The sequence below is a fragment of the Colletotrichum acutatum genome, assembly GCF_030867785.1.
Source record: "Colletotrichum acutatum strain CBS 112980 chromosome Unknown BDZ83scaffold_14, whole genome shotgun sequence".
Classification (NCBI taxonomy): domain Eukaryota; kingdom Fungi; phylum Ascomycota; class Sordariomycetes; order Glomerellales; family Glomerellaceae; genus Colletotrichum; species Colletotrichum acutatum.
The window spans coordinates 1-18,801 of record NW_026849008.1 but is presented as its reverse complement, the minus strand read 5'-3'; the positions used below and the strand labels follow the sequence as shown (position 1 = coordinate 18,801).

The following is an 18,801-nucleotide window of genomic DNA, read 5'->3' as shown; positions in this document are numbered from 1 at the left end:
GCCCTCGCTTGGACAGTTGGGAAACCGCCAAAGACGGTGAAATTGGAAACCGGAACCACAGTTCGCTCAAACAAAAAGCAGACAAACGACAAGTATGAGGGATGGGCAGAAGGGGTGACTTTGGCTTGCATACGGAGGCCTGATCCTTGCCCGGTAATAAGAGGATAAGAGGGTTTGATGGAAGGGGAAAGGAAATCAACGGGTTGGCGTGACTGGCCAACATGAGCACGCAAGTGGATTCGAGGAATACCGCTCACTTGCTAATAATCAATCATACATTCCTCAATCCTTGGACTTTTGTTTCATCCTGCGGTGCTTGAATGCACCGGTTGGAACAGTAGGCGGTCTTTGCAACTGTGTCTTTTTCTTTTCTCCTCCGTGCCCTCATAAATCCCTCATCCCGTCGCGCTTTTGACTCCTCCATGGACAAGCATTCTATCTGCTACTTGACCAATAGGAGGGACACCCCGATACCACAGCACTCTAGAACAAACATAGCAAAATCGAGCGTGATAGGCTGAGAGCGCTCTATTGAAGATTAACAAAGAGGCCGCCGTCAACCAGCAACTGCGCGCCTGTCACATAACCACTGAGGTATTCGCAGGCTAGGAAGACGGCGGGCCCGGCGAGATCGGACGGCACGCCGGTGCGGCCTAGAGGAATGCGGCCCTCCGTGTAGGCCCGCTTGGCATCGTCGGCCAGGTCCTCTTCGTTGAGCTGCGTCTTGATCGTACCGGGGAGCAAGGCATTGCAGCGAATATTGTATTTTCCCAAGGCAACAGCAGTGCTCTGCATGAGGCTGAGTACACCGGCCTTGGTAGGGGTGTAATGGGTCTGCTGGCCACCACCGACGAGGGCGGAGATGGACGAGATGCCGATGATGCTACCACCAGCAGGCGATTGCTGGCTCATCTGGCGCGCGGCTGCCTGTACAACATAGAAGGCACCGTCGAGGTTGGTACGGACTGTCTTGGTGAACAGATCGGGGGTCAGCTCGAGAAACTCGGCGAATGTGCAGATGCCAGCATTGGAGACGCAGATGTCTAGACGGGCGTTGCCGGAGTGCTCGACGGCACGCGCAACCAGCTTTGCTGCCGTCTCGGGCTCGCGAACATCGCCAATTATATCGGCCAGACGGCCCGCGTTGGGGTTCTCTTGCTTCGCAGCAGCGGCGTCGGCAATGAGAGCATCAAGGTGGGGCTGGTCTTTTTCAAGGCCCAAATGGTTTACGACAACGTTGGCACCCTGCTTTATGTATTCCAACGCAATAGCCTTTCCAATGCCAGTAGTGCCGCCCGTGATGATGGCAGTCTTGCCAGCAAGCAGATTCGCCGGGGCCATCGTGTACTATTTGCAAATATGGCAAGCTTTCTTGAAAAGGAAGGCCGTCGTCGTTATGTAAGGTAGGAAGTCGGAATGAGGCCGGGTGCGGGGTTGGCTTGGACGGCACGACGTCGAATCAGACCCTGGTAATTGGATCAGCCAAAGATAGGATCAAGCGGTGGGCGATTGGCGGTAGATGGCAGACGATTAGCGAGTGATCGTGTTCGTCTGTAGATTCGTGGTAAGCTTCGCTTGTGCTCGTGCGCGAGGACGGATGGTTGACAAGTCTATATTTGTAGTCGACGATACATGCCCGAAGGAATTGTGGTTGGTGCGGAGGAGGCGGGACAGAGCTATGAAGACGGAAGAGGGGGGTTATTGTGCAGCGAGGGCGGCTCAAGTGAGACCCGACGACCGAGCCACGACTGCCGCCCGCTGCATGAGGTGCCTTCCGAGTCCCACGATACATACTCGGGGAGTGAAAGTCGGGAGACATTAGGTAAGGAAGGCTGCTTGTCTCATTCGGAACCCCAGGGGCAGCTGCCGACGACAAACCCCTTCCGTGACCTGCGTGGGTACCCTTTTCATTCGGAATTCCCCATGACCTGTGGACATCCCACTTTCCACCCCGCACTCTCGGTCACAAATGTAGCGAGCCTCACCCCACCAACCACCATATTGCCCATTACTGCGTATCTATCCCACCTGAGCTGCTTCATGCTCTGGTCAGAGACGGTGTTTCCTCCGTGGTGTTTGGGATTCCGTCACTCCTCCCTCACTGCGTCCCGGCTGGTTCCTTGCTGCTAACAATGCACGTCGAGTATGGCAATTGTAGGTCAAGCTAAACATGGAACCCCCACTCTCCGCGTATATCGATCTCGGCTCCGCGAAGCTCGAATTCATCGCCACAGATCAAGTCGAAGCCTTCAATTGTGATACATCTAGAGAGCAATCTCGAGTTTTTCTCTGCCGCCCTTAATGCAAGGCGATTAATGATCATACTGTTGCATCCTTGGCCTTGGCCGCAGAAACATCGAAACCGGTTCATGATAGTCACCAACATCTTAGATAGTTGCTATAAACATTGTCATAAATCTATTTCACGTGGTAGCTAAGCATACCAGCTGATTCGCCGTGTACATGACGCCAATAAACCATGTTCTCGACACCGCCACACAGCTGAATCCAACCGCCCCGGTCTAAGTATTCCCAATAGCCTTGCGAGTGACACGTTACTCTACTTGGCCGATGCTACCGGCCTTTACATTCTGACTTCAACATCATGCATAAAGCTGTTGTTTATTTCGCTTCCGTCTCCTCCACTGACTTGAGGGGCCTCTCCTGCACACTTGTTAGTACATCTGACAATACAATGATTTGCGACTTTCTGTCCACTTACAGGGCTAGCATTCAGCAGAGCCTTGCCCGAGATCAGTTTTGACCTGACGGCGGGGTTGAGCGTCAGACCGAAGCCGGGCTTGTCAAGGTCAGCCGTCGTCAGGAAGCCCTTTGTCGGAATGGGCTCGTCGAGGAAGAGGTCGCCGAAGACGGGCAGAACGCTCTTGCCGTCGGGCGAGTTGGCGAGGTACTCCTGGAAGGGCGTGTTCGGTTGCGAAATGACAAAGTGGTAGCTGTAAGGACCACTGGCGTGAGGCACAACAGGGATGTCGTACGCCGAGGCCATGGCAGAGACCTTGAGCAGTTCCGTGAGGCCACCGAGCCACATGACATCAGGCTGGATGATATCCAGGTTGCGTCCCTCGATGAGCTTGCGGAATCCGAATCGAGAGTATTCGTGCTCGCCAGTGGTGAACTTGATGGTGGGGTGCGCGCGCTTAATCTGCTCGAAGCCGTCCGTGTCGTCGGGCGACAGACACTCCTCCCACCAGTTGATGTTGAGGTCCTCGCAGGCCTTGACAATCTCGATTGTGTAAGACACATTAAGACTCATGTAGCAGTCCACCATTATGGGGAAATCGGGTCCAACGCTTTCGCGGTGCTTGCGGAGGAACTCTACGTTCTTCTTCAGACCGGCGTGGCCGTCCTCTGGGCAGTACGGAAGAGGGACCTTGCCGCCCCAGAAGCCCATCGTCTTGGCCGCCGACGGCTCGGGGCCAGTGCAGTAGAAGTCCAGGCGCTCCTTGGTGGCACCGCCAATGAGCTTGTATACAGGCTCGTTTCTCACCTTGCCAAGCAAGTCCCAGATGGCGAGATCGATGACGGAGATGACGGCAAGAGGAAGACCCTTTCGGCCATAGAACATGGAACCTCTGTACATCTGCTCAAACAGCAGGTTTGTGTTTCGGGGATCAGCGCCGATGAGGAAACGCTCAAAGTGCTGGTGGACGAGCCAGCATGCCGGAGGGCCTGCGTGAAATCTGGTCAGCAAAGTCTTTCTCAACCATATTCACTCGTGTTGTGTCAAGACTACGCACCTCCAAAGCCAGTAGCAATACCGACAGTGCCATCTGTCGCTTCGATCTCGATGAGGAATGAGCCCAGGACATTGATGCCCCAGCTGGTTCTTGAGTTGCGGTACTGCTCCCATCGCGAACAGGGAGTGGAAATGGGACTATCAATTAGCCTGTTTATTGTATTGTTAGCTTATGCCGTCTATGTGTGACAAGGCTCATCCAGAGCAGCGCTACAAACGTACCAGTGGCCGCCCTTGACATTGTGGTAATCACCGCCGGAACCAACACCGCCGATGACAAACGTCCGAATCTCCTTGATGGAGGGGAAAGATCTCACGGACGCCATTGTGTTGCCTCCAGAATCTGTGGCTACCAGTGTAGTGAGCAAGGGAGGGGAGGGAAGAGGGGGACGTTGAGATTGGGCAGGTGAGAAACGGTACGATGATGGAAAGATCAAGTGAGGGGGAACCAAGGGGGAATTGGGCTCGTGGGCGTCTTTTAAGAGGGACGGAAGACTAACTGTCGCGGGGATTCCAAGACATGTGAGCCCAGTGAACAGGACAGGAGCAAAGGAGCCATGGCGACCGAATCGGATGAAAGTCCACGTTAGTGGGGTCTAGACACAGCAGGTTCGACACAGGTCGGCTCGGAGCCAGACTGATTTGTGCCATTGTGGTGGACGGTGGTGGACGGGAAGGTTTTGGAGATCGGCAGCAGATGCACCGACAGGCGGAAACAGGGGGAAGGCAGTGGGTTACGGGAAAGGACCCCTCCACCACATCCAATCCCCATCTACCGGGCTCGGATGTCGGGTGTCATTGACATGGCTTTTTCTAAGGCTTTCAGAGTTGTAAATAGTCTAAAGCGAAGTAAGAAACACCGTGAGACGAAAATATACAGGCGTCCAAGGGTCATCGAACAGTGGATGGCACATGGGCACGTTTATTGTGCACCATCCCCGAGGATCAGTGCTTCATACTAATACAGCACCAAGACAGAAAACCGTACGTAGTTTACATCTCAGCTCTCCAATGGCTTCTCACTTAGGTAGTCTCCGGCTTGGAACCGATGTCACAAGGGCACAGGGCCAATCGGACATTTCTGAGTGTAGGACTGGCTAGGTGTCTGCTGCAAGCATTGCTGCAGGCATTGAGTCGTCAACGAGTTGAGGGTGTGTGAGTTGTGTGAGAGGGCGCATGATGATGGACAAGATTACCGTGGGGGCACGAGGGATGGTTCTCTCTCGTCTATGGAACGAACAAGCCAATTCAGTTTCATCGTTGAGTCTATCCGTACAAACATACGCAGTATTTGACTTTCGAGTCGGTGGTGAAGTGCACAATCCCGGTTGCTTGGGACGGGAGAGGCCGTAGCTGCGAAGGCTTGTGGCACATGGGCTAACTAGCGTATGGTCCAAAAGAAGGTACGTACGCAAATAATGCCATGATGGCTGTCTTGACTCTTGAGTGTTCACTCAGTTTTTTCTCTCTTCTCTATTTTGTCGACACCCAAGTTCTTAGGTGGTGAAGTTCATGACTCGGTCAAGCTATATCCCAGCAGTGTCGAACTGCTGGCGATTTCTCTTTGCAAGTCCCCCCCCCGCCGGTCGCGGGCGCCTTCGGAGACGTGGGATATCTTTGCCCGAGAACTGCACCGAACTGCCCGATGTGGGTCACACTCTTGCTGGCCCGAGGCATGGCACGCTTTCTCGTCGAAATTCCTCTGCCTCTTGCCGTCTACGTGCCGTCTAGCAGGTTCCTCCAAAGTACATTACATAAGGCGCATTACCTAAGGTCTGAGGTGGGTGAAGAGTAAGGAGCCAACATAAGCACTGGCTGGAGCAGTGAGCAAAGAAGGCGTGGCACCTGGAAGATGGATGATTATGGAAGGGATTGCTAGCTGATGCGAGACAGCAAACCCAATATAACTGATACTGTGCGGATGGAATCCGAGGTTGTACGGGACAAAAGACTCAGCTGTTGTTTGCTGTTGTTGGATTAGTCCGCTGTATTTACTTTGACTGAATTTCCTCTGCGGCGCGCCACGGTGACCATCTCACGTTGTCCAAAGTACGTACCGATGGCTGAGGTCGCAGCCACCTCCACACTATCCGCATGGATGTGGCTAGTTACGGGGCACCTCATCCAATGAGAGAGTCTAATTCATCCTTCTCTTTCCAGTCCCAAGGGTCTCATTGGATGAAATGGCCCCAAGGACGGGGCACCTCATGGGCCTCGGAAGGCGCCAATCTGTCAGCGATTTCTCCGCATTCTCCTCGCCCTCGTGCGGGCACTGGCGCGTGAGTACGTGCGTGCCTGCTTCCTTCTTCTTCCCCACACAATCCATTTTCGATTCGGCCGCCCCCAACCGCCGGCAACATTCGCTCTCTGCCTGTCGCTTCACCCCACGTTCTTTCTCATCTTGTCTTGCCCCTGATATTGTGGTTGTATACAGTTTGCTGAGCTGCAAAGGACAAGCGCTCTCTCGTAGGGATCCCTTAGCACGAAATTGCGTCGCCTAACGTTCCTGGGCCCTTCATTTTGTCTCGATAGCTCGTTCCCAAGGCATCATTTTCAGGTGTCACCAAGTACCTTACCTAAGGTACGAACGTGCTTGTTGTTGTGCTCTGTTCCCGCAGCCCACACGCACAGGAATGACAACGAAAGCAGATCAGGGAAAAGAAAGACTACTCCTCGACTCCGTGTTCTACATTGAGCTTTCCAATCGCGAGGTGGTAGTAGCCATTTATCTATCTAATTAAGACTTTATACGTTTACCCGTACCTTGAGTGAGCACACACGCACAGTAAGGTAAGGTACCTTCCTTTGACCCATTGGGACAGTCTGTTCAGCTCGTCAGGCCCATCCCTCTTTCCCCATCTCTTCCAGTCCAATTAAAACCCATCCCGGTCACGTATTTCCAGCTTGTCCACTCCACCTCCGCTTCCTTCCCCTCCCCCGAACTTGCTTCCCCGCCCCCTTCCTTGTCGTTCTTTGTCTCGTTCAGGCCTTCTTGGTGTCTGTACAACAGTCTGGCCTCCCACTGGAGTGTGGCACGTGTGGGACAGAAAAAAAGCACAAAAAAAATACCCCGAGCCTCTTCTTTCCCGACCCCAGCCTCCGGTGCCCTTTTTTTTTCTCCCACCCTCTGCTCAACATTAACCCGAGATTCCCAAGCTTCTCCCGAACCCGCGCGTTCGAATCTCGCACAAACGCCTGCGACTCCAACTCATACGCACGCCTACGCGTTCGCCTTCCATCCGTGTGTGTGTGTGTGCGCGCCCGCCCTACCCAACCATTCGGCTCTGTGCCTGCGTCACACTTGCTCTTCAGATACACATCTCTCGGCCTTGTTTTACCCTTCCGCCAGCTATTGCTCGGAGACTGCCACACCGAGGATGCAGCACAACGGCCACTCTCTCAGCAGCCGGTCACCGCCTGCAGCTAACATCAAGTCTATCCAGCACAACCGTAGCCAGAGCCATGACCAAAATCAGTCTCATAGCCAGGACCAGGACTCTGACGACGGCAACCAGCTGCAAAGCGGAGACGAAAACGATCTTGACCAAGACGATCAGGATGTCACCCGCCTTGGGAAGCGCAAGAGACCCATATCTGTCTCGTATGTCGTTCCCCGTCCTAGCTCACCTCACCTTACCCCATGCCATGCCACTCACTCTCACTCAACCCCATCACGACTCACTCATCTCAACTCATATCAAATCCGGCTGCTTGGGTGCCTTGCTCCCTCTATCCACTCACTCACACACCTACCTCTCTACCTCCCCATTGCCCAGTTTCTTGTCCTGAATTGCCCCCCTTGGGCTTTGCCCCCATGTCCCTCGAACCACCATCGCCTGAACCCGTGCCTTCCGAGCAGAACCCTGAAGCTAACAATCCAACTCCAAGATGCGAGCTATGCAAGCAGAGAAAGGTCACACCAAGTCCCGTCTCTTTTGCCGTCCCTTTCTCTTCTTTCGTTCCTGCAGTTCAATTTTCCATAATACCCCTATCATTGTGTCATGCGTAACTCATTCATGATCCGATAAGTCAACGGCTACTCTCAGGAAATTCCTCTTTCTTGTTCTCTTCTTACGCCTCAGATAACGTACCTAGCTCTCAAAGTGGAATTTGTGGCTGACTCGCCTCGATCGAGTAGGTGAAATGTGACCGAGGACAGCCCTCCTGCGGCTGGTGCAGCCGCAATGGAGCCTTGTGCGAGTACAAGGAGCGCAAGAAGCCCGGTCTTCGTGCCGGCTACGGCCGTGAGCTAGAGCAGCGACTGGACAAGCTCGAGGAGATACTCAGAACTCACTCCGAGATTCTCCAGGCGACTCTGACTTCCAACCAACACCACGGCGTAGCCCCAAGCATTCGGAATAGTAACCCGAGTCTGCCAAGTGACCATGGCACACCACGAGAGACCAATGCCTTGTTTAGGCCATCCGAGTCCCATCGAACGCCGCAGGCGGAAACGGCTCTCTTCCTTCAGAAACCATCATCTTACCCCTCAACTTCACAGTCCATGGAGTTTGGAATGCCGCCCCCCACTCCATCCATGCACGAGTTTCAAGGTCAAATGCCTATGACCAGCATGGCTGCACCGCCGAGCCATATCACTGCCATGTCACACCCTAGCAGTGCGGCACAGGAATATTACGGCACAAATCAAACGCAATTACACTCTCCAGATGTTGCCATGGCACAAAGTCAGACGTCAACGGCGCCAGACCAGGAGCTACCGCCCTACGACCTGCTTTACGCCCTAGTGGACCTTTACTTCAAGCACATCAACACCTGGTGCCCTATTCTCCATCGGAAGACGACCCTGGATTCTTTGTTTGGCCCATCCACCCTTGAAGAGACAGATCGTATCCTGCTACACGCCATTGTTGCCACAACGCTTCGATACTCTACTGACTCGAGACTTACCGAGGAAAGTCGGCAGCATTACCATTCCATATCGAAGCAAAGGGTCTTGCTATATGGCATGGAAAATTCCTCGGTTAAGGCCCTGCAAGCCTTAGTGATTCTTGCTCTGGATCTCGTCGGCAGCAGCAATGGCCCCCCTGGTTGGAACATTATGGCTCTCATCACTAGGTCGGTTGTTCAGCTCGGGCTGGCCGTTGAGAGCACTTCCTTTTCAGTTTCGCCAAATTTTACCTCCATTTATACACTGAGGGCCATGATTCTACCAGAGCCCAAGGACTTTATTGAAGAGGAATCCAGACGGCGGCTCTTCTGGATGATTTATCTTCTCGACCGGTATGCTACTCTAGCCACTGCCTTCGAATTTGCTCTGGACGACAAGGAAGTCGACCGGACCCTACCATGCCGAGATGATCTGTGGATCAAGAATCAAAAAGTCGAAACTCGATGGTTCAGGACTCAGGACCATCCTGAGGACACGAATCCCGAATACGAGATTAACAAGCCAGAGAACCTCGGTGCTTTCTCATATTACATTGAGATCTTGGCAATACTGTCCAAGATTCACAAGTTCTTGAAACAACCTGTCGACATCAGTGCTCTTAGCGACGTGGAGCAATGGCAGATGCGATACAAAGAGCTCGACAACATGCTCACATCCTGGAAGTTTGGTCTTCCCGGAGAGTACGGAAATATGGCCAAGTTATTCCAGCCCGGTAATAAGACGCTGAACTGCGGCTGGGTGATGCTGCATGCAACGTACCACACGGCTGTAATCCGACTGCATTCGTCGGCAGCGTATCCGACAACTCGTTCGCCAATCTTCACCCCTTCATACAGCGCCTCACAGCGCTGTCACGGCGCCGTCGAGAACATTGCTGCGCTGGGTGAATTTGTCGTCAACAACGGCCTTTTGGCAAAGCTAGGCCCTCCTTTTGCCTTTACCTTGTGGGTAGCTTCGCGTCTGTTGCTCGTCCACGGATCTACCGTCGAGCACAAATTGTCGCCTCAGATTCAGTTCTTTGTCGAGACGCTACGAGAAATGGGACGCTACTGGCCTGTCGCTGCGCGCTACTGCGGCCTCTTGCAACGTGTTCTGGACGAACATCGCGACAGCGAGCGTCAAGGGGATGGTGTCACACCCAGTTCAGTCAAGATACTAGCCGACATGCGTCGCACAGCGTTTGACCTCGACTTCCTGATATCCCGTCAGCCCCGTGCCAACGGTATGCCAAATCACAGCCGGCTTCCTAGCGTTACACCAGCTAGAACACCAGCACCAAATGAGCTCGAGTACCTGGACGTATTCGACTTTTTCAACGTGCCACGTCTACCCGCTGGCAACGAGATTCAGCATGGCATGAGCGGCAGTAACGGGCAGAACGGGACCGCGTCGGGAATGGACGCTAGTAGTGAAAATGGCGGATCCAATGCGCCACCAGCCCCGGGCAACGAGTTCAACATTACGAATTTCATGGTTGACGCTAACAGCGACTGGCTGTTTAAGCAGGAGGGAGCCAAATTTCTTTCATGAGCGGGGTAGTAGTGCCACAACGAGGAGACATTTGTGAACAGGGTCATGAGCGTGGGTGCTACCTTTCCGGTTTATTGGGGCATCACTTTATGTAGGAGCTCAGCAAAGTCTCCCATTTTTGCATTCGACTTAGCGGCCTTTGGTTTGGAACTGGCATTTGGAGGCTTGTATGATCATGATGGACTTCACGGAAGGATGAGCATGAGTGAAAAAAAAGCTAGGGCTATCATAGTAGTGAGGAAGATGAGGATGAACAAGGAGTCAGTGGCTTGTGGACGAAGTCTCGGAAGACATTAATAAAAAAAAGAGGATGATATGGAGCACTGCTACCTAATTCTGAATGTTATCTGTGTCCATGTTGATACACGTCCCGCATCACAGGCCGCGTCCCGGCGGGCCGTTCCGCCTCCCGCAAGAGGTAGGTGCCAGGCAGCACTAGCCGCCTTGATTATACCAATCCCAGCTGAATGCAGTGCGACTGGTCAGCTATTGAAGAGTGTGCTAAGGATGATGGTCGAATCTGATCCGATTCCATAAACCTATAGATTTGGACGGGTATGTGATCTATAGTACTGCTCGGCCCTACTTAGAAACAAACGTCAATTGCTTCCGAAGAATCTGCAATGATGAGGAGTATGGATGAGTTCTTGGCGCATTGTCTTCGGACACCGGTAAAACCACACATAGAACACTCTTCTAAAGACTGGTGAGAACCAAAATCGTAGTCACGATGTAACGCAGGTAACATGCGAGACATCAGCAAGCTAGCCCCCTTGACTACCACCGTAGCTATATTTTGCTGTGGGCTATATGGAATAATACCAGGCAAAATGGAAATGGCTCAAGTAATCAAGCTCGCTGTCTTGGGTCGCCGGTCTAGAGTTGATCTCGAAGGTATACATAAGGTAGTCTATGTTGTGACTAGGACGGTGGTGATGTAGTGGCTGCTCGGGTCTATGATGTGGCCATATTATATGTATCGTCGGTCAGTGGTCGTCGATTACCACAGGTGGAGACTCACTGAACCACTGCTATGAACAGGCAGAAAGGAGCATTTCAACTGGACCTGCAAACCACAGCATTGCGCAGCCTTTTGAAGGACTGGGCAAGACTTGCTTTTGTGCCGATATTTGTTCCGGATGCTAGAGCAGTGGCTAGATTCATAAGTGCAGGAAGAGGCAACTCTACGGTTTGTCGTGATGAACCGAGAAGTAGCGGACGAATAGAAGAGCGAACGAAAGAGACAGGGTATTGATTCATTATGTGCACGAAGACTGGGCACCTTGCAAATTGCTCCCAGACCAAGGAAGATTGAACCTCGTTCGACAAATAGCAGACATGCCGCGCCACCAACGCCCCGTCATAAGACGCTTTTCCCAACGCTCGTCGTAGAATCAGAATGCAAATTCAACCAGGCCATCATTCTCTCAACCGCAGCAAACACTTGGCTCCTCGATTCCAACGATGTTGTTGGGAGCTGCTGGAGCGAGAGCCTCCAGAGTGACACGAATAACAAGCCAGTCGCAAAGGAATTTGCCCAAGCCAGCGCCGATGATGATGGAAATGATGAGATAGCCATTGTAGTACATGGCCAGTAACATGACGATGTATGCCAATCCAAAAGTCGCGGCGTGGATGACGGATCGGATGAGCTGCTGCAGTGGCGACGCACGGAAGACGAGCGTCTGGGGAGCGACGGCGGCGGGAGGTTCGCAGCAGTCCGTCTCCTTGGGGATGCGAGCCTGTAGTTCGGCGGCGCGGGCTTGGAATTGGCGCTGGATGAGGGCGTCGTATTCTTTTCCGAGTCGGCGGAATACTTCGAGGAAGACGGTGAGCAGACCGACACCGATGCAGCTAGCGGCGAACATGCCGGCGTTCTTGATCTGCCACGAAGACGCGAGGAAACCTAACGCATCGACTCATTAGCTTGTTTTCCGAATACGTGGGCATACAGCACAATACTGCACTGTGCCCTGAGAAGGTACACTCATTATACTTACATGCGTCAATGGTATACCAGTTCCACAACATCTAGTCGTCATGTTAGATGAGCACATGTACTCGGAGGCCAGGGACAGTAGCATACCGACATCTTGCAGTCCGTTGAGCTGGCCATCGAACTGTGGTCCATGATGGGCTGATTTGGCAAGCCAGAAGCTCGTGTGCGAAGGGAGAGGTAAAGAGTTTAGCCACGAGATGCGGGGGAGCTTGGCGTCGAATGAGGCTATTCACAATGGCAAACTAGCCGATATGGTTCGGGCGTCGCAGGTACGATCGGACGGAGATGGGTTGCGATCGGTTGAGGCGGTCAATGGAGAGGATCGTCAACGAGGGTGGTTGAGCAGATGCGATGCAAGTGAGAGTGAGGATTGGTTTGGGTTGACACTGTTGAAGTGAAGTAGAGCACTGGCAAACGTAAAGAGAACTTCAGCAGGCACCCCGCAGACCGCCCGCGCCGGAATCGCTCGATATCTATATGGGCTCAAGACCCGGAGTTGGCCTGGAGGCTGGATGGGTGTTGGGTGGATATGAGAGAGTTGAAGGGACGTCCCACATGTACAGGGTCAGCACAGACTGAAGACTAAGCGATTGCAGAATTATAGGAGTGACAGGGACTCGGAGAAGAGGAAAATGGCACACATAACGCAAAGAGAGGCAAAAGAAGTTGTGGGGAGGGGGATGTCACTACTTATGGGTTAGCGCAGATATGGCTGGCAGATCCTGGTCAGTCAACGGCAAAGGTGGTGCGCAAGTTTCAAGAGGGGTCGGCATGGGACACGAGCATGGAGGGATTGAGTAAGGACTTTAGGACCGTCTGTTTTCGCTGCTGACGATCCAAAGGGTTCCACTCATGCTCGTCAACCGAAAGGATGTTACGTTGGTATGGGAAGGTTGGGCGTTAGATGGTCGGCGAGTATCCGTATTACGACAGCAGACCCTCTATCTTGCTCACGCTAATCTGGCTTCAGTGTTTGCCAAGGGAAACCGAGAAGGAAGAGACATCATTAGCAACTTACCTGGTCTTACCTAAAGCTGCCGGATCGCAATAGGCTGGGAGTGCCTCCGACGATTATTTCAATCTAGGTAGAGAGTTTGCTAAATCTGTTTGCCACCGGAATCGAGTCAGATTAGAACCCGCAAGCCATTGCAATATGCGACTCGATACTATCCATGGCTTGGACCATGATACTTGCTGAAGACAATCAACGCAACCCCCTCAAGTGAATCTCAGATGAATTAATTTTGGGTTTCTGGGTTGCACTGTAAGATAAGGTATCCCAGGTATTAATTACCTGTTATATTCATAACGCTTTCGGCGTTCAGTTGACCGCCATCGCAAAAGCCACCCGACCCGAGGGCGGGTCTCCCGTTTTCCAGGTTCCGCTGAAACCATCTCGGGTGAGCGTTCAGCCTGCTGAGCCAGCCCTAGAACATACCTTATTGGGACCTTATTGGGGTTTATCCGCCCTGCTGGGAACAACGACTCGACCCCAAAAGAGGCAATGCCTTGGACAAGCTAGAGATAATCCTTCACGTCGTCAAGAGGTATTGGAGAATCGGAGGCTCGTAGGCTGTACGGAGTACCTAGCAGAGATGACTAGTAGTTCGGGATGAGGGGAAACATGGCAGGAAGAACCTTGACGGTCCCGAGAGCCGCGCCGCTCCTGCAGCTCGGCCCCACACGCCACGGTGGATCTCGTAGTTCGGTTCCCACGCGGGACCCCGGCTCAGACCCACTTTCCAACATAAACTTGCTCAAAGATGCTCAACTTGCTCACTCACTTCCACCCCACGATCATGGTTTCCGTGTTTTACAACATCTTCACAATACTATCGCTGACTTTTCCCGGCTCATGTTGCCCAATTTGTTCATAGAACGCTACCTCACGGAGCAGTTGTTCTCTCAGTCTCCTGGTCCACATAGCCATTCTGCCACTTTCTAAAGAGCCTTTTCACCATCATGGGTCTTCGCACATTCACGGTTCCGGCTCATTCCCCGCTAATGTGCTCTAGAAACAGGCCAAAAACCCTGGTTCGTTTTACGAATAGTAGATCTCCAAACCTGGCCAGCCCCTCCCATCGCCCTCCAGAACCGGGGAGTGATTATTGCCTTGGCCAAACTCAGCGCAGCCATTCTTGATGACACAGAAACTTGCTCAAAAAGCAACTGCATAAGCGGGTTTCAATATGGAGATTCTCTTTAAGAGTGACACCAGTGTCCCCGTAGCCCTCCTTCCGGCACCAAACATCGCGGAGCCGCCCCAAACCCGGAAACATTACCAAGACCCCTAAATTAACTAGCCACCTTCGCAAACCCCATAACCCGCCGTGACGAGCTCCCGGAAACCTTCTCAAATCCCGCCTTGTCCCGTTTCTTTTACTCGGATGATGATACTACACTCCATCCTCCGTGCCACACCATCCTCTCCTTAAGAGTCTCTGCCTCGCTGGCTGCCATCTATCCACAGCTGCTCTCACCATCTACCGTATCACCCAACGACTTCTCTTCTCGTTGTCATCGACATTGTCCTCGGTCCATCTCGCAAGATCTAGCATTCTTTACTCCGAGAAACTCATGCACTTCATATTGTATTGAGATTGGTACTTGAACGGCACTTATAATTACATCCACCATCTCAACCATATGCGCCTAAGCATCTCTTCCAAAGCAGATTACCTCCAGAAAACCGAAGTATCAAGACAGCGCTGAGCGCTGTCATAAGATACATCCCGACCATCAGTCGTCTCTAACATCTGGTCTTCTCACGGCACCTCCCACAACACCATGGATTCTCAACTCAAATCTCATGTGGCGGCCCGCCACATCCAGAACTTGAGCGATGCCACCACGATAGAACCTCACTGGGGCTACGTGGACCGAGCCCTTCCGTGTACCAACGACGCCGGGTCCTGCGCCTATCTGGATGTTGTCTACGCCTCTCACGATTTAGGCATGCTATACGTCGGTATTTTTTGGGCGGTTGTTGGCGCCATCTTGTTGATATGGGCCGTTGGTCGACGGGCATTGCCGTCCCTCTCCGAGGAGGATGTCCTTCGAGCTGCTCTTCTCGAAGATACACGGGCAAGCAAGAGCTTTCTCAACCGCCTTCGTCAGACTGCCTCGTCCGCAATCAACCGATACCTCCTCCCCGACTGCGTCCGTCCCATCTTCGGCAGGACAACCCGCCTTCAGGTGTTGATCTTGGCCGTATTGTCCGGCTATCTCTTGATCTTCTCCTTTGTCGGTATTGTCTACAACACATGGATCACCCCCGTCAAGAAGATGCCAGGCGTCTACAACACTAGAGTCAGCCTCGGTCCCTGGTCTGATCGTATCGGAATACTTGCCTACGCCCTCACACCTTTGTCCGTCCTCTTCTCGACACGAGAGTCCATCCTCTCCCTTCTTACCGGCGTTCCCTATCAGAACTTCAATTTTCTTCACCGTTGGGTTGGCTACATCATCGTTGTCCAGTCCAGTCTGCATACCATTGGCTGGCTGGTGATCGAGGTGCGTTTATATCAGCCTCAGCCCACGGTGGCCAACGAATGGATCTCCCAGCTCTACATGATATGGGGCTGCATCGCCTTGTTCTTTCTCATGGCCCTATATATCCTCAGCTTGCCCCCGGTCATCCGCCTGACTGGTTACGAATTCTTCCGCAAGTCGCACTACGTACTTGCCATGTTATATGTTGGCGCTTGCATTGGTCACTGGAAGAACCTTGAGTGTTTCATGATTCCGGCTCTTGTGATCTGGTTCATGGACCGTTTCGCCCGTGGTGTAAGAACTGCATTGATGCATCACAACTTCATTGAGGGCAAGGGCATGGGCTTCTCTGCTGCGCAGGCGGCTATGACAGTATTTCCTGATCCTGAGAATGGCGACGTTGTCCGACTCGACTTCAGTCACCCCCACGATGCCTGGAAGATTGGCCAGCACTTCTACCTGTGCTTCAGCGAGAGTAGCATCTGGCAGTCACATCCCTTCACGCCCCTCAACACCCCTGTTACTGTGAATGGAAAAACGAAACATTCCTACATTTTCCGCGCCAAGGGTGGTGAGACGAAGAAGGTTGCTCAGATTGCTGCACGCAAGCTCGCTGCTGGTCCTGTTGAGAAGGGTACCGCCGGTCCAACTACTCCTGTTGTCTTGACTGGACCTTACGGCGACCCCATTTTGAGAAATATCACCTCGGATGTGAATATTCTATGCGTTGCTGGTGGTACCGGTATCACCTATGTCCTCCCCGTTTTGATGAGTCTGAAGAAGCACTCTGGGGCATCTCGAAAGCTCGAATTGGTCTGGGTTGTGAGACATACAAACGACGTAGCTTGGGTGCGACCCGAGCTCGATGCTTTGGAAGCTGAGCAAGGCCCGAAGGTGGTGGTTCGTGTCTTTGCCACACGCGATTCCGGCAATGCCTCCTCTCGCTCCGGACACTCCGAGGATGTCTCGGAGTCAGAGTCTTCGTCTGATGCTGGCAATAGTTCGGGTGAGAAGCGAGTACAGGTGTCAGCTCGGGCGGTAGACCAGGTCGGTGTCAATGACACCTGCCGCCATCCCAAACTGGCGACGGTTGTCCGAGAATTCGTCGATGCCACCGTCGCAGGGCGAACGGCGGTCTTTGCAAGTGGCCCTGGCGGACTGATGTCCGACATGCGCCAGGCGGTGGCCCAGTGTAACTCGGTGGGCAAGGTATGGAGTGGCGAAGAGCGGTATAACGTGTCACTCATCCATGACGAGCGTATGGAGCGATGATCACAACAGGACAGTCCGACGTGGAGCCGATGTTATAGCTGATTTTGATTTTGATTTGGAATGCATTTGAAGCCTTGTGAGTTACATATACCCTAGACGAGCTATTTCTCGGCTTTTCCTTAAATACATCAACTTCTATCGTAATATTGCACGTCCAGATATGAGTGAACCCTTTAGCAAGGGTTATATATTCTATATACTTATTAATGTCCCTTTAGGGTCCAGCCCGCCTCATTAGGGGCCATCTTTACCTTCACTGGCAAGTTAGTTTATTAAAGTAAATATTATATATTACTATATAATAAACTTTAAAACTAACTATAACCGGCTATAGCCGTTATTAATTTAAACTATTATTAACGATATAATATATTAATTACTTTTTAAATAACTAAAAACTACCCCCTATTTTCTACTCTATTTAATAACCTTAGAATATCCCTTTTTATTTTATTTAATTTACTCCTATACTATAATTTTAAAATATTAATAATATTTTAAAATTAATTAAATATTTTAAAACTATATTATATAAGTTAAGTATTAATAATAGTAATATTAATATTAATATACTTATTTTAGATCTTTAAGTTAATAATATTTAATCCGTATTTTTTAAAACGGTTTTATTATAGCCCGGGGTCTTTTAGTATAATATTTATAGAATTAAACTTTTAATAATTATTAAAAAAGCCCTAGGGGTCGATAATATCTAAATATCTCGGTATTTTAATAATATATATTTAAAAATAAATAATGTATATAATAAGCGAGTAAAATAGATAAGCGAGTAAAATATAGAACCGCGACTACATTATATAAATTAATAAATCTTAACGCCTACTTTATTAATTTAATAAAACTATTTAGAGTCCTCTTCTTTAAGTATTTTTTTATTAAATTAATATATTTGCGCATTATAATTAGTATTTTTATAGACGCTATATCGTCGTTAGCCCGTTTTAGTCCTCGGTTAGTAACTATTATTCCGGCGCGTTTTTTTTTTTATTTAGGCTATAGCCTCTTTTTATAACTAAAGGTCCTCTTTTTTAGTTATAGTAAGACTTCCTTTTTATTAGAGACGGTTTTTTTTAACTCTTCGGCGTCGACTAAGTAGGTTATTCTCCTTTTAAAAGATCTAGTTCTCGGATTTTAATAAAGCGATTTAGTATATAAACCTACGAGCCCCTTTAAATAGATATTTTATAGCTTCGATAATCGAAGTTAAGGAGCTATTTTAATAACGGGCGATTCTATTTTTAATAAGTTATAATTGCGAAGATGCCTCGGTTAGGTTATTTAATATTTAAAAAGTCTATACCGGGGGTATTATTAAGAGGGATCCTAGAGGCGTCGGAGTATATAACTTTACGTTAAGCTTTAAAAGCATACTCTCTATATTTAAAAGTATAAGTCCTACCCCTCTAAATCCTCTTTAAATATTTTTTTTTATAATTGCTTATACAAAAGCCCTATAAAACGCTAAGAAAAAGTCCTCTTTAATAATATACGTATTACCCTGACGTATTTTATCCTCGATTTTTTGACCGTATGCCTTTTTTAGAGGCCTAAAATATCCGATATTTAAGGGCTAGAGTAAATAAAACGAATAAGCCGGTATATATAGGGTAATAATATTATTCTCTTTATAAAAAAGCTTAAAATCCGTAGAGTAATAACTTTTGTATTTATTAACGATAAAGAGGTAATATTAACCCTTTTTACGCGGTTTTATATACCGTTCAAAGTACCGAGCCTAATCTAGGCCTCTTTTATTTATTATCTATCTATTTTTAGATATTATAATAACCTAATCGTATAAGAAACCAGATTCCGTAT

The 18,801-nt window shown here is 50.5% G+C and overlaps 5 protein-coding genes across 5 annotated transcripts; 2 read left to right on the top strand and 3 right to left on the bottom strand.

Moving 5' to 3' along the window:
* Positions 1-528: 528 nt before the first annotated feature.
* BDZ83DRAFT_569481 (short-chain dehydrogenase) lies at positions 529-1,341 on the bottom strand (the record flags this gene model as incomplete). The annotated part of the gene is made up of 1 exon (XM_060504201.1): positions 529-1,341. The coding sequence occupies one exon, from the start codon at positions 1,339-1,341 to the stop codon at positions 529-531; it is 813 nt and encodes a 270-aa protein (XP_060368902.1).
* Positions 1,342-2,377: 1,036 nt separating this feature from the next.
* On the bottom strand, positions 2,378-4,478 carry BDZ83DRAFT_607201 (mandelate racemase/muconate lactonizing enzyme domain-containing protein). The gene is made up of 4 exons (XM_060507414.1): positions 3,980-4,478; positions 3,759-3,907; positions 2,723-3,690; positions 2,378-2,664 (listed from the first exon to the last, which is right to left on the bottom strand). The coding sequence occupies exons 1-4, from the start codon at positions 4,081-4,083 to the stop codon at positions 2,623-2,625; spliced, it is 1,263 nt and encodes a 420-aa protein (XP_060368901.1). The 5' UTR covers positions 4,084-4,478; the 3' UTR covers positions 2,378-2,622.
* Positions 4,479-6,699: 2,221 nt separating this feature from the next.
* On the top strand, positions 6,700-10,521 carry BDZ83DRAFT_607196 (fungal-specific transcription factor). Its single transcript, XM_060507413.1, has 3 exons — positions 6,700-7,358; positions 7,646-7,670; positions 7,896-10,521. The coding sequence occupies exons 1-3, from the start codon at positions 7,135-7,137 to the stop codon at positions 10,197-10,199; spliced, it is 2,553 nt and encodes an 850-aa protein (XP_060368900.1). The 5' UTR covers positions 6,700-7,134; the 3' UTR covers positions 10,200-10,521.
* A 1,105-nt stretch (positions 10,522-11,626) lies between these two features.
* BDZ83DRAFT_569515 (ctr copper transporter) lies at positions 11,627-12,330 on the bottom strand (the record flags this gene model as incomplete). The annotated part of the gene is made up of 3 exons (XM_060504205.1): positions 11,627-12,105; positions 12,200-12,230; positions 12,286-12,330. The coding sequence occupies 3 exons, from the start codon at positions 12,328-12,330 to the stop codon at positions 11,627-11,629; spliced, it is 555 nt and encodes a 184-aa protein (XP_060368899.1).
* Positions 12,331-14,985: 2,655 nt separating this feature from the next.
* On the top strand, positions 14,986-16,962 carry BDZ83DRAFT_569406 (ferric reductase like transmembrane component; the record flags this gene model as incomplete). Its single annotated transcript, XM_060504191.1, has 1 exon — positions 14,986-16,962. The coding sequence occupies one exon, from the start codon at positions 14,986-14,988 to the stop codon at positions 16,960-16,962; it is 1,977 nt and encodes a 658-aa protein (XP_060368898.1).
* Positions 16,963-18,801: the final 1,839 nt, after the last annotated feature.